Source organism: Laccaria bicolor, genomic scaffold (genome assembly GCF_000143565.1).
Source record: "Laccaria bicolor S238N-H82 LACBIscaffold_13 genomic scaffold, whole genome shotgun sequence".
In the NCBI taxonomy this organism is placed as follows: Eukaryota; Fungi; Basidiomycota; class Agaricomycetes; order Agaricales; family Hydnangiaceae; genus Laccaria; species Laccaria bicolor.
Genome location: NW_001889884.1, coordinates 119,446 through 130,783, shown reverse-complemented (window position 1 = coordinate 130,783; position 11,338 = coordinate 119,446). Strand labels below are relative to the sequence as shown.

Here is an 11,338-nt window from a genome sequence, read left to right as displayed (position 1 = left end):
TATGGAAGAATCTCTTGAAATTTTCCAGCTACGACTCGAACACAAGAGGTTCTTTGAGGATGTCGAACAGGAACGCACGAGCAAAGAGAAGCTGAGGGAGGAGTTGGTCACGGAAATTCACCGTCGTGCCGACGCGGAGAAAACGATCAGGGCGCTGAAGGATGAGAATATGAAGCTCAGACTAGAATTAGAGAGATCTCAGAGGCTTGAGAGGGGATGGGAGGTTGAAGCACTGGTGAGTTCACATTTTCAACTAACTCGATTGGGTTGTAACTCGTTTCGTGCAGGGTTTGTCCACGGAAATGTCTCCCAAGAAGATCGTGGAGACAAGCGACGCAATAGACATCATTGAGATCTTGGACAGCGAAGAGGATGAGGCAGGCGCTTCGAATCAGCTTGCGTGCGTATCGATTACTGACCAGCTCGATAGAAAACACCCTTCCCCGCCAAATGCTTTAAAACGGGGTCTCCTTCCACTCCCCCGAAGGTCGGTCTTCCTTGTTTCAAAGAGGAACATTGTTGAATCATTACTTCATAGAAATCAGGCTTGCACGACGCCACCCTCACTACAAGCAAAGGCGAGGATTTTGGTGCTGAGGAATTCAACACCGCAATGGTACGTCGATTCTGTTCCAAGACGAACATGTTGGCGTGTCTCCAGATTGTTTTGTGCTGACATGATTATCCCAAGGTCGGCATTCCTACGAAGATGGATGCCACCTCCTCAATGAGGAAAAAGCGGGACATTCATCACTTATCAGATTCGGAAGAAGTGAAGGAAGCGAAGAAGGCTAAGGCTATGCCTGATTCAAGTCCTCTTCACTCACGAGACAAGGGGAAACGAAAGGAGGAGGTTGAGGATTTCTCGAGCGGGATTACAGAACTATCGTTTTTCACGGGTTCGACAGGGGCGTTGGACGCTAGTGCCACGTCACCAGTCGTGGGTGACTCATTTGTGGAAGATACGCCTCAAAGCTCGCCGGCCAAGGGAAAAAACCGATTCATTTCGACGTCGAAGACTCAGCCACGGGAAGCGAGCAGCTCTGGCAAGCGGGTGAGAGAATCTCCAGAGGTAGACTTGACGATTTCACGCAACTATAGCCCTCGCAAGGTACATTAAACTCGAAAGCATCTACTTCGAAGTCCGCGTCTACTTCTAAGGATTTGGACGAGTTCAAGAGTCCTTCAGCTCCTGTATGTCCTTTCATCCATTTCGGTTGTTCAAGTTTTATCTACCCTATCCACTCTCATCAGATGAAGGCCAAGGATGAGGGAGACCTGTTCGTCTTAAACCCTGAGCGAGCAGCTCACGTTCTCAGCGGTATCCCATCCTACGCAATAAACCCGCCTGCCCATGATTTGAGACTTCCGCGGCAATTCCTGACCAACACCTTTGGTTTGCCGATGATGGGTTTCATATGGGATACGCGAGGAAAAAAAGACGAGAAGAAAAAGATTCCAGGTCGCAACTTCCAGTTCCTAACGGCAACGTACCAACTCAATCCGAACATGCCCAGTTATCCTGGCGGTCCGGGATTATTGCTTTCGTGCAGGAAAGCTATGCTGGGATCTGTTTGGTCGCTTTTTGCTCCTGTGCGGAGCGAGAAAATGGCGCGCTGGAATTATCTTGGGCAGTACACACCTGAAGAGGCTGGGACGCTGACTCGTGATGAGTTTCAAAGTCAAACTCCAGCGGTGAGTTGCAAACTATGCCATTCAATATTGACCGTCTTACCCTTTCATTTCAAGGTCAGGGAGAAATGGGGCAAGAAGATCGTCGAACATAAGAAATACCCCGAATATCTGGAGATGCGCGCTCGAATCGCTTTTCGAAAGAGAAATGGCGGCGAAGAACCTGATGTAAAGGCTGTGGAAAGTGAGATAAAAAGGATCAAGGAGAATAAGGATGCAAAATATCTTTCGGTGCAAGATGTTATTGGCGCTTTTGATCGTGGAGAAGAGGTGCGTTTGCAAGTTTGACTTAAGATGCGTCATGCGGACGGCTCTGATTACCTCTTAGTCGATCAGTATAATTTCTATGGAGTGCGTATCGTACAACGAGGAATTTGCTCGGGAGCTGGCCGATAAGCTCGCCCCTTGGACGAAGGCCTATGAAGCCGCGAAGAAGCCTACACGGCCAAAGACGAAAGGAAAATCCAAAGGTAACCGCAAGGGAGCGGAGGAGGAACTCGAAGGAGAAGTGTCTGACGAACGTACCGTGAAGAAGTCTAAGCGGAAGCCATCTAGGATGAACAGCGAGACCGGGAGTGTGGGCGGGGAAGTGGCTAAGAGAAAGATGCCTATTCGAAACGCCACTAAGGCTCGGCCTGTCGAAGCGTCACTTTCTGTCGAGGAGGACATTGAAGCGGATGTCGATTCAGCTTCTGGGTTTTCATCGTGTTCGGACTCGGACTAGCCATGAACATTGTTTCCCTTTATCCAGTTTTCAGGTTGAGTACTGTAGAAGGAGCCTTGACGAAACTGAGTTGGGATGTTTGTTGTTATTTTTCATGTCGAGAAGAAACGCCCTTCACACGTTCCGAGTCAACACGCTTCGCAACAGCATATATCAAACGTCATCCTTCCTTGCCATCGACGTTCATCCAGACAGCCATTCCACATAAACTGCCCAAAGACGACTTCAGATTGCGTTTCTATGGACCCAATTGATGACCTGACCCGTTTACAGATGAAGTGCGAAAGAGTGGAGAAGGAGAGGGACAAGTTCCGGGATGCGCTTTGGGCATTGAGGGAGGAGTTCACTGCGTTGCAGATGCGTTCGGAAAAAATAGAAGGCGAGAATGCGGAGTTGAAGGAAGCGCTATCGTTTGGGTTGTCTCGAAGAAAGTCTGTGAGTGTAGATAAAAAGAAGTCTAACGAAAAAAGCTTGATTCTATTCCTTCAAATAGCCTGATATTGTGCAACCGCCTCCCACTGCGGGAGACGCTAATCCGGTAAATTATTTCGTGCTACAACGTCGGACGAATGTGAACTGAAGTTCTATGTCCAGGTCATTCCCGCTTTGGAAAAGGTGGTACACACGACACCTGTCCTGCAGCCGCACAATTCTAAGCCCGTCAGTTCTTCACACTCTACACAATTCTTTACTGGATACTGAACGACGAAACAGGCCTCCCTTCTGGGGAAAAGAACAGCAATGAAATTAATCAACAACAATTCGGAACCAGAAACGCAGCCATCACCTTCGAAGCGAGTGCGTTTTGCGGAGAAGGAGACGATCAATGTTATACACATCGCCAATCCTTCACCTCCAAGTGATCATGAAGTAAGTACCTTCCGTTTTTTTTTCAATACCTTAATTAAACGCGGGAGGAAATTCAGGTGGACGTTGAGGTTGCCATGTTGCAACTTGAACCGACTGATCAGGCGAAGTTCATCCCTGAGCAGGGTCCTCCAACGAGGATAAAGACCCAGTGGGATCCACTGATTGGCAAGCGAGTCCCCATCAGTAAACAACCAATAAGCTGTAAAGCGACAGTTGCGAGTGATAATTCAACAGAGAGTGAATGCCAGAGTACCGAAGGATTGTAAGGGAGTCGGGACAGGGTACGAATTCTGCCTGTAAAAGACCCAGTAGAACGGTAATGCTGATCCAGAGAATTATTTTACACTCCTCATACGTGAAAATATAAGCCACCCAGCACAACGTTCTGCGGAAAACGGATTGAAAGGGATAATGTCTATCGAATTACATGAATGGGAACCTTTGCGCGATTGGCCTGTGGCATAAGCACCTAGATTGACGAAAATTTAAGACATAAATGGGAGAATGTGTCCGCAAAACTATTCCAATCTACACTTCGGCCGTCGTAGATTAGTTCAAGACCACATCTCCTTGAGATACATTGATTGAGCGATATTTCTGGTATAGAAGGCCTCGACTTGGGCAGAATGGAGTGGATTCATGTATACTAAAAGAACTTGAGTGGATGGGAATAAGACACCTGGGCTTCGCCAAAACGATGTACAACGCAACCCAAACGCAACCCAGATAATTGGAAATACCGTGACTACTATTTAGTAACAAAATGTAGCGGGGGAAACCTCCAAGTTTCGATGAGTGGGAGATACTTTATAGGGGTGACAGTTTATTTAGAAATGAGGAGGTTGAACACCCACGGTGAGCAGAACTATTGACGCAACTCTGAATATTTTCATTAGCCAACTGAAACATTATCGGGGTAAGTTAACCTCCGTGCATGGTTGACGTCACTACGCGGATTCGGCTCAAGTTCACGACAGGTAAATCTTTGGGCAAGGCGGTGAGATAACGGCGAGGCTAAAGTCCGTGTATAATAGCCTGTCGCCGAAACTTACGGGTTTGCTTATCGCTACGCTTGATACAGTTGCGCCGTTCCATGTTTGAACGTGTCAGATGTCATCGCCAACGGGGCCATCGGGGCACAGTTCTAACTTAAGATCGAGAACGGTGTAAGGCGAACACTACCATTCTTCCCTCCCCCCACAAAATGAATTCCTCCGAGGAAGCACAACTTGTTTATGGTACCCAGTGCGCAATGTACGTCAAAGGTAAGTGAACTTTTATCGCCCACACTCCACTCATTGAAAGCTTCTCTGAGTGGCGGTTGCGGTGGTGGCTCTTTACGATCACCGTAGGATTCTTCGAAAACTTCATAAATCACTCGTTTGCTTACCGTTTGCGACGCCAGTTACCACACTCGAACTGGAAGTTAGTGCGACGGCCAATTCGCCTTAGCTAAACGCTGATCTTACTAATGCATCCCAGTTCGAGCTTATTTGGGTACGGCACCTGAAGATAAAATTTATTGCTACTCATTCGGTCATTCGGATATGATCATAGAAAAAAAGATGGTCCATCGTGAAAATTCTTTTCATCATCGTACGTCGCCTGCTTCTGAATATTAAACCTGCAAAAAAACCAAACTTACAGAATCGGTATTTCGCGGAAGGACTTATTCTGTATGCATGTGTCTAGTAAGAACCTATAATTCGTTGACGTGCTCTCGCAGATACGTAGCATTTGGTATGCGACTCTCTGCAACGGAGAATTATAAATTCGATAATTCTTTAATCGATAGTTTTGATATTCCAGCCCTCCAACTCCGCTGGACTTCATCATGTAAGTCAAAGTCCTTCCACTCGTTGATCTTTACCATGTTGAGTATCGATTTATTTTCCTATGAAATTAGGAGTGACTTTCTTTCTCGGAATGCTTCCAACTTTTACTCAGGATGTTCTTCTCATTTATTAGATGTAGATAGAATTATTTATTTATTTTTATTCAGGGGGTTGAAAGCTGAAGCGTTTACGGTGTCTAGGCAACTTCCTTGTGAAGGTGGAAGCATGGGGGAGCACAGTGTTAATTTGGTCAATGCAAGGTTTGTTCCACAACTGCCATTCCATCCATGAGTACAAATAACTCATTCCGAGCTCCACCCTAGCGATCATGCAATATCGGGTGTCTTGCATGTACAAACATCAAAGAAAAGCTGTATTTTTAATGGTCACTGCATTTGCCATCGAAGTGCTGTCAATGGCAGCCATTAACTTGGTGTACCTCCGCCGCACAATTGGTGATTCTTTGTTCAGATTCTGCCCCCACAATTTTTACTCACTATCACATGCACAAAAATTTAGAAAGAGCAGCGTCCATTGAAAAATTGAACCTGTGTATAGGAGTGCATTTTCCAGGCCGGTATACCGTATACTGGATAGCGGTGTTCGTTTTTGAACTCATGATCTTCATACTTGGATTTCAAGCTGGGCTGGTGTACTTCAGGGAATCACGATTGATCCATTCATTGGGGAAGCATGGATTACGAAAAATTTTGATTCGTGATAGCATCCTATTTCCTCTCATGTACGTGATTTTTTGGTTATACATTTGAAAATTAAATTATATCGTCCCAGTGCTTTTATTGTAGGAGGGGTGAATGTATTTGTATGGTCCAGGCTCGCCGTAAGTTCGCCCGTTTCTCTTATACCAGCTACATAGCTCATTCTTTGCAGTCTTATTCTATTACAATATCGGTGACCTTTAGTCAATTGCTCTCGAGAATATTGGGCTGTCGCCTTGTGCTCAACCTTCGAGAAGCATATTACCTTCCATTTGAGAGTGAAGTTGATCCTACATGCAGCCAAAACCTGCAATTTGTGTAGGAGGTGTGTGATACTTACTTACACCAGTTCCCCCTCTTGTAATCTTGGCATTCGAGATAGATCATCTACTACTTGTCTACTACATACATACACTACCAAATTTTTGAACACTTGAACTACATTTTATGGGAAAGATAATAATTTGTAACGATAGGTTTTCCCTCACACCAAGATTTTCTTCTCCAGCTCAGGGATTCACGGGGCTGTGTCTGAGAACCCTGACAATAATTTTAGGGTTTGATGTTCGCCAACTCCCGCTCCGCTGTCGCCGGATCACGATCTTTGCAGATGACCTCGGGCACGAGGTAGATAACAGCAACGACGATGAAGGACAACGAGACCAGCTAGGACCCACCCGTCGCGTCGTCGTAATACTCGTCCATGTCAAATCTACTTGTAAACTAGATATATGGAGCCTAAGGGGATGTAGATCGGGAAACAGTGAATGACGATGGGTCCAATTCTATTGATTTTGATCATTGGCCATATAGAATCACGGTTTACCACATGTAGAAAGGCTTCAAAAAATGTCATAATGTAGGATTGGCGGATCCAGAAGTGCCCCTAGATATCAGTCAGGTTGGTGGGATGCCAGTGCAAGACACATTCGCCTGTTATAGCCTATTAGTATTGCGAATCCCACCACAATAAGGCGACCCGAGGTTTGAACCTTCGAATACTTTGATTCTGAAAGTAAGTAACCGTGTTTTTATCCAGGTTTGAAACCAATCACAAGTGGGGAGTTGCAGGGAGCTCCCTTGATCCCGTGCCTTGACTTCGCAATTTGGATTCTTGATACAGTTTTGGATCGGTATGCATTTGCCTTGAGAAACATGCATGTGGATGTTATTTACGAGATGAAGTATCTAAGACTACTGGTAACTTCACTCTGGTGGAGCTTGGTGGAGCTTGGTGGAGTGGTCGCTGGAGAGGAGGATTCGGGACGTCGGCACAATATTCTTTTTTCCCACCCCTTGTAAGAGGGCTGATAAGGGTCTAAAACCCTTTAGGATCTGCGGCACAACCCGAAAATCTTCTCCCCATTGATGACCCTGTGTATTTACGGAAATCGAGGCCGTGAGCGTTTGTGGGCATTCAAGGTGGTGCGAAACGTCCACGTTGAGAGTGGTCATTATCACTTTCCTTCTCCCTCTTACGTCCATATGGATACAATGCTTGGATACAGCTTCGCCAGCTTTACGCAACAGGCGAAGTTCCAAACATACGTCCAAGGTATGTTCCATCAAGCATTGAAGTTGCTTCCATTGCTAATAGCTTTTCCGAATCAGTCGCGATCACGGCTGCGGTTCTTTATGACCACAGTCAGTTCTTTACAAGTTCCTTCTCAAACGAGCGCTAACATGTTCGGGTATTCCAGTCATAACGTTAGACGTAGAGGTGAAGTTCATGTGTTTACTGAAGCCCCAAATTCTCTCACCTCGTTGCATTTAGGTCGCTCTCATCTGGGTATGTGAAATGCGGGGGCGAGACTCAGTACTAATTCTGTTTGCAGAGGAAAAAATGGTCCCTTGTGAATATCTTCTTCATAATTGTACGTTTTTCGTATCTGAGCTTCGACAAATAATTTCATGAACGGTCGGGTTTCCAGAATCGATACTTCGGCGAAGCCCTTCCCTTGTACGCAAAAATTCTGACATTTCCGTTGTTATGATTACGTTTTGCTCAAAACCGTTGTTAGATACTTGGCGAGAGGTGGGGAATATCTTGTCTGATTTTAGAGCCGTCAAGCTAATCCCGGTTTCGTTGAAGTTTTGATACTTCAATTTTCTCCCAAGGTTAGTTTGATTTACTTTACCCCTTAACTTCGATCCTTACCGCTTGTTATTCTTTTTTCCTTTGCAAAGAATGTGTCTCAGGAGTGAGTCTAAATATTTGCATGACAATTATCTTCAACTTCATATAATTGCTTAGATGTGCGTAAATACCGCCACTCTCGAGACTAACGGCTAAGACCTTGTAGGTATAACTGCGTCGAAGGTTCAAGGATGGGGATGCCATATTATGATTTGGTCGATGCAAGGTTCGTAGCAGGCATACTACCATATCACTGATTGACTTGAATCGATGGTCAACCCAGCCATCATGCTATATCGAATCTGTTGCCTGTACAAGCACTCAAAAAAGGTAACAATCTGGATGTCTATCGCATTTGCCCTTGAAATTATTTCGATGGTGGTGATCGACGCGATTTACTTGCGTAGCCTCTCCCGTGATTTTTTTTTTTACGAAGGGAGTCATATCCATTACTTATCCCCATTTTATCCAGCTCATGGTGGATCTAATCCTGGCCCCCCTCCTTCATTAGGTCCTTCCTCTTCACGCCCTCCAGGTCCTCCTCCCTCAGGCCTCCCTCCTCCCCCAGATATCCTTTCTTCTTCAGGTTTTCCTTCCCCAAGCCTCCTTTCCCCACGCGACCTGAATTTGGGCATTGGTGATCTTTGTTCTAGTAATTAAGTCACATCGCTTGTTGATCCCCTATTTATCCAGCCAACACCGAATCTCAACAAAGCTTCCCCATCTGCCTAGCATTTTCCCCAAACTGGTATTTCATATCGTGGATACCAGTATTTGTATTTGAACTGGTAATCCTGTTTATGGGATTACGAGCTGGCATAAGCTACTTCAAGGGAACAAGATCACTCCTCTCATTAAACAAATTTCCATTGCATTCGATCCTGCTACGTGACAGCATTATGTTTCCCATGATGTAAGAAACCAGTTTAATGCATGCCTTGTGCTCAACCCTCGAAATAGCGCTTTTTTCGTAGGGATCCTGAATATCATGGGGTGGGCTCACCCAAAGGTAAGGCTTCAACCGGTTTAGATACTCTTTTCGTTCATCTTCCTCGCAGAATTATTACATGCCAATCGCCTATGGCCTCTCTCAATTATTCTCGAGAATTTTAGGCTGCCGCCTGATTCTTAATCTTCGAGAGGCGTATTATCTTCCTTTTGAAGAAGAATGCCATGGGCAGTTGGGGGCGCTTCAGACTCTTGTCTTCGTTGAGGCAAATGACGAGTCCGGAGATGTGGATTGACTTTTTGGTTGCTCTGGGATGCTGCTTGTGCCTGGCGGTTTGTACTCTGGGTTTGCTTTGGGCCCCCCTCCATTATTACTTCGGTGTCGCGATACCGATTCAGCTGGGTGCAGATGATTGAGCATGAGAGATGGGATAAAACTAGTCGGAATTGGGACACTTACATACAAATTATTATAATATATTTCCAATGTGCCTCCAGACTCACTTTGAGAGCGGAAGGGATTACAGATCGGTCAGTAGTAGTAACGTAGTACTAATCAAGCAAGGTTCAAGTTGGGTTCAAGATTGGTTCAGATTCCATACAGAAGTTGACGTTAGCAAACCCTCGAAGTGAAAAAGCCTTTAAGTCACCCATCCAAAAAAAATCCTCCAGACAACCATGCTCATGTATCCGAGCTTGCTGGCTTCGATTTGGCTTCCAGGGCAATTCGAGTTGACTTCGAGACTCCGAAGGGAAGAGGCTGCCGCCAAACAATCGCAAACTTTTCAGCGTGGCAAACTATCGTACATTGTCAGTCAAGCTAGTCAAGGCCGTTGCAAGGCCGTCCTCAAAGTCCGCCGCGTGAGTATAACCCTAAGCCCACCGAGAGTATCCACGCTACAGGCTCATCACCTTCCAAAGATTCAAGTCTCAAGTGAGGCTATTGCAATTTGCCGCTATCAGGTTGCGACAACCTTGCATCAGGAAAAAAAGTTTTAGCCGATAGATCGTCGGTTAGATCAGTAGCAGATCGTACCTGTTGTAGTCATCAATAGCTTGACACATTTCATCATCGTGCTGATCATTGTCTGTAGGCCGTTGGTCCGTTGCATTGTGCAATAGGGCTGACAGAGGTGCCGCCGCATCTATTGTCGGGTCTGTAGCTGCTGCCAAGTGCTACAGTAGCTATCAGTGCTACCAGGCTCTCATAGACAGGTTACTTAAGTATCATGTTTTTGTAGTTAATCAATCAATGTTTTGAGATGCAAAGGGCTTTTAATTTAGTGTGACGGACATTTGAAGACAAAAAAACTATCTAGGTAGATCTAGGTCTCTGTAGGGATTGGGAACTTCGGTCAATCTTTGCACCACACTTGCCAATTGAAACATCCCCGCACCAGTCTATTCACGGGGACAAGAGAGAAGGCCACTATCAACGGCGATGCCACATAACTCCTCGCCATGAGAATGCGCCACCTTCCTTCCATTCCCTTGTGTCGTGTGTGTTGTCCTCAATGTCGTCGTTGGTTGAGGGAAACAATGGAGTTGCTAGAGGTGGGATAGACGGATCCATGTGGAAATGTAGGTGGCATGAGAGTGCCGTCTTCAGCTGGAGGCAGCCTGTAGAGGATCATTGACCCTCGAGATCTAGCTGTGCTCATGGGCGACGGTGAGCTGTCAATGGAGAGAGCACAGCAGTCTTTGGAGGGGATATGGTTGATGTGTGCTGGCTCTGGAACCCAGATGGGCAAACGGAGATCGGAAGGAGGGAGAGGCGAAATATTCGAAGGAGGATGAGCGGGGAGAACAGGCGGTTACGGCGGTTGTGTTGGGTGTGTCGGAGGAGAAAAGCGGAGGAGAGACGGAGTCAGGTATTGACAAGAGGCATAAATGGACACTACAACATCCGCAAGTAAGTAAATCAATCACCCACCATAAATGCAGAAAAACGTACAGATCTCCAACATCCAGGTAGTCACAAGGAACGCAATCGCCAGGCCCTTAAACACCGCCGCCCGTTCACACAGGAGTTTTAAGAGCTGGTCGTCCACTGTGCTGGAGCACAACCCGATGTTCTGAAGGGCCGTAGAGGGGGAGGAGAGGACGTATAATCACACAGCGCCTGATCCCCAACAAAGAGGAGTTGTCTGAGGATGAAGGACGTGAATAGACTGGGAGGATTAGCGTTTTTTCTGAGTGCGGAGAATATGCTTTTAAATTTGCAAGGGTGAGTGGGGAGTGTGAAGGAGATGGATGGGAAGGGATGAACCCAAAGATGCAGAATGCGGTTGGAATGCGGCCACGACGATGTAGATGAAGATGTGGAAAACAATGGTGAGGCGCTGTGAGTTCGTTACGAACGGTCGGCCGTGAAGTGAGGAAGGTGCAGACTATGTCGCAGGTGAATCTGTCA

At 46.2% G+C, this 11,338-nt stretch overlaps 3 protein-coding genes across 3 annotated transcripts; all 3 read left to right on the top strand.

Annotated features, from left to right (window-relative positions):
* Position 1: 1 nt before the first annotated feature.
* Positions 2-3,717, top strand: LACBIDRAFT_294454 (uncharacterized protein; the record flags this gene model as incomplete). The annotated part of the gene is made up of 15 exons (XM_001881558.1): positions 2-235; positions 288-404; positions 431-487; positions 539-616; positions 692-1,054; positions 1,102-1,194; positions 1,255-1,695; positions 1,750-1,962; positions 2,021-2,371; positions 2,690-2,851; positions 2,910-2,954; positions 3,011-3,076; positions 3,131-3,286; positions 3,343-3,548; positions 3,663-3,717. 15 exons carry the CDS (start codon positions 2-4, stop codon positions 3,715-3,717), a joined length of 2,637 nt encoding a protein of 878 aa, XP_001881593.1.
* Positions 3,718-4,490: 773 nt separating this feature from the next.
* Positions 4,491-8,637, top strand: LACBIDRAFT_327513 (putative proline-rich protein; the record flags this gene model as incomplete). Its single annotated transcript, XM_001881557.1, has 24 exons — positions 4,491-4,551; positions 4,602-4,711; positions 4,739-4,783; positions 4,844-4,882; positions 4,934-4,977; positions 5,096-5,122; positions 5,289-5,381; positions 5,846-5,863; positions 5,914-5,962; positions 6,163-6,165; positions 6,397-6,467; positions 6,704-6,741; positions 6,815-6,855; positions 6,964-6,973; positions 7,026-7,138; positions 7,173-7,395; positions 7,438-7,484; positions 7,615-7,629; positions 7,676-7,714; positions 7,902-7,958; positions 8,028-8,041; positions 8,095-8,096; positions 8,144-8,203; positions 8,450-8,637. The coding sequence occupies 24 exons, from the start codon at positions 4,491-4,493 to the stop codon at positions 8,635-8,637; spliced, it is 1,407 nt and encodes a 468-aa protein (XP_001881592.1).
* Positions 8,638-9,603: 966 nt separating this feature from the next.
* LACBIDRAFT_327512 (uncharacterized protein) lies at positions 9,604-11,004 on the top strand (the record flags this gene model as incomplete). Its single annotated transcript, XM_001881556.1, has 6 exons — positions 9,604-9,786; positions 9,829-9,859; positions 10,020-10,140; positions 10,265-10,423; positions 10,669-10,837; positions 10,897-11,004. The coding sequence occupies 6 exons, from the start codon at positions 9,604-9,606 to the stop codon at positions 11,002-11,004; spliced, it is 771 nt and encodes a 256-aa protein (XP_001881591.1).
* Positions 11,005-11,338: the final 334 nt, after the last annotated feature.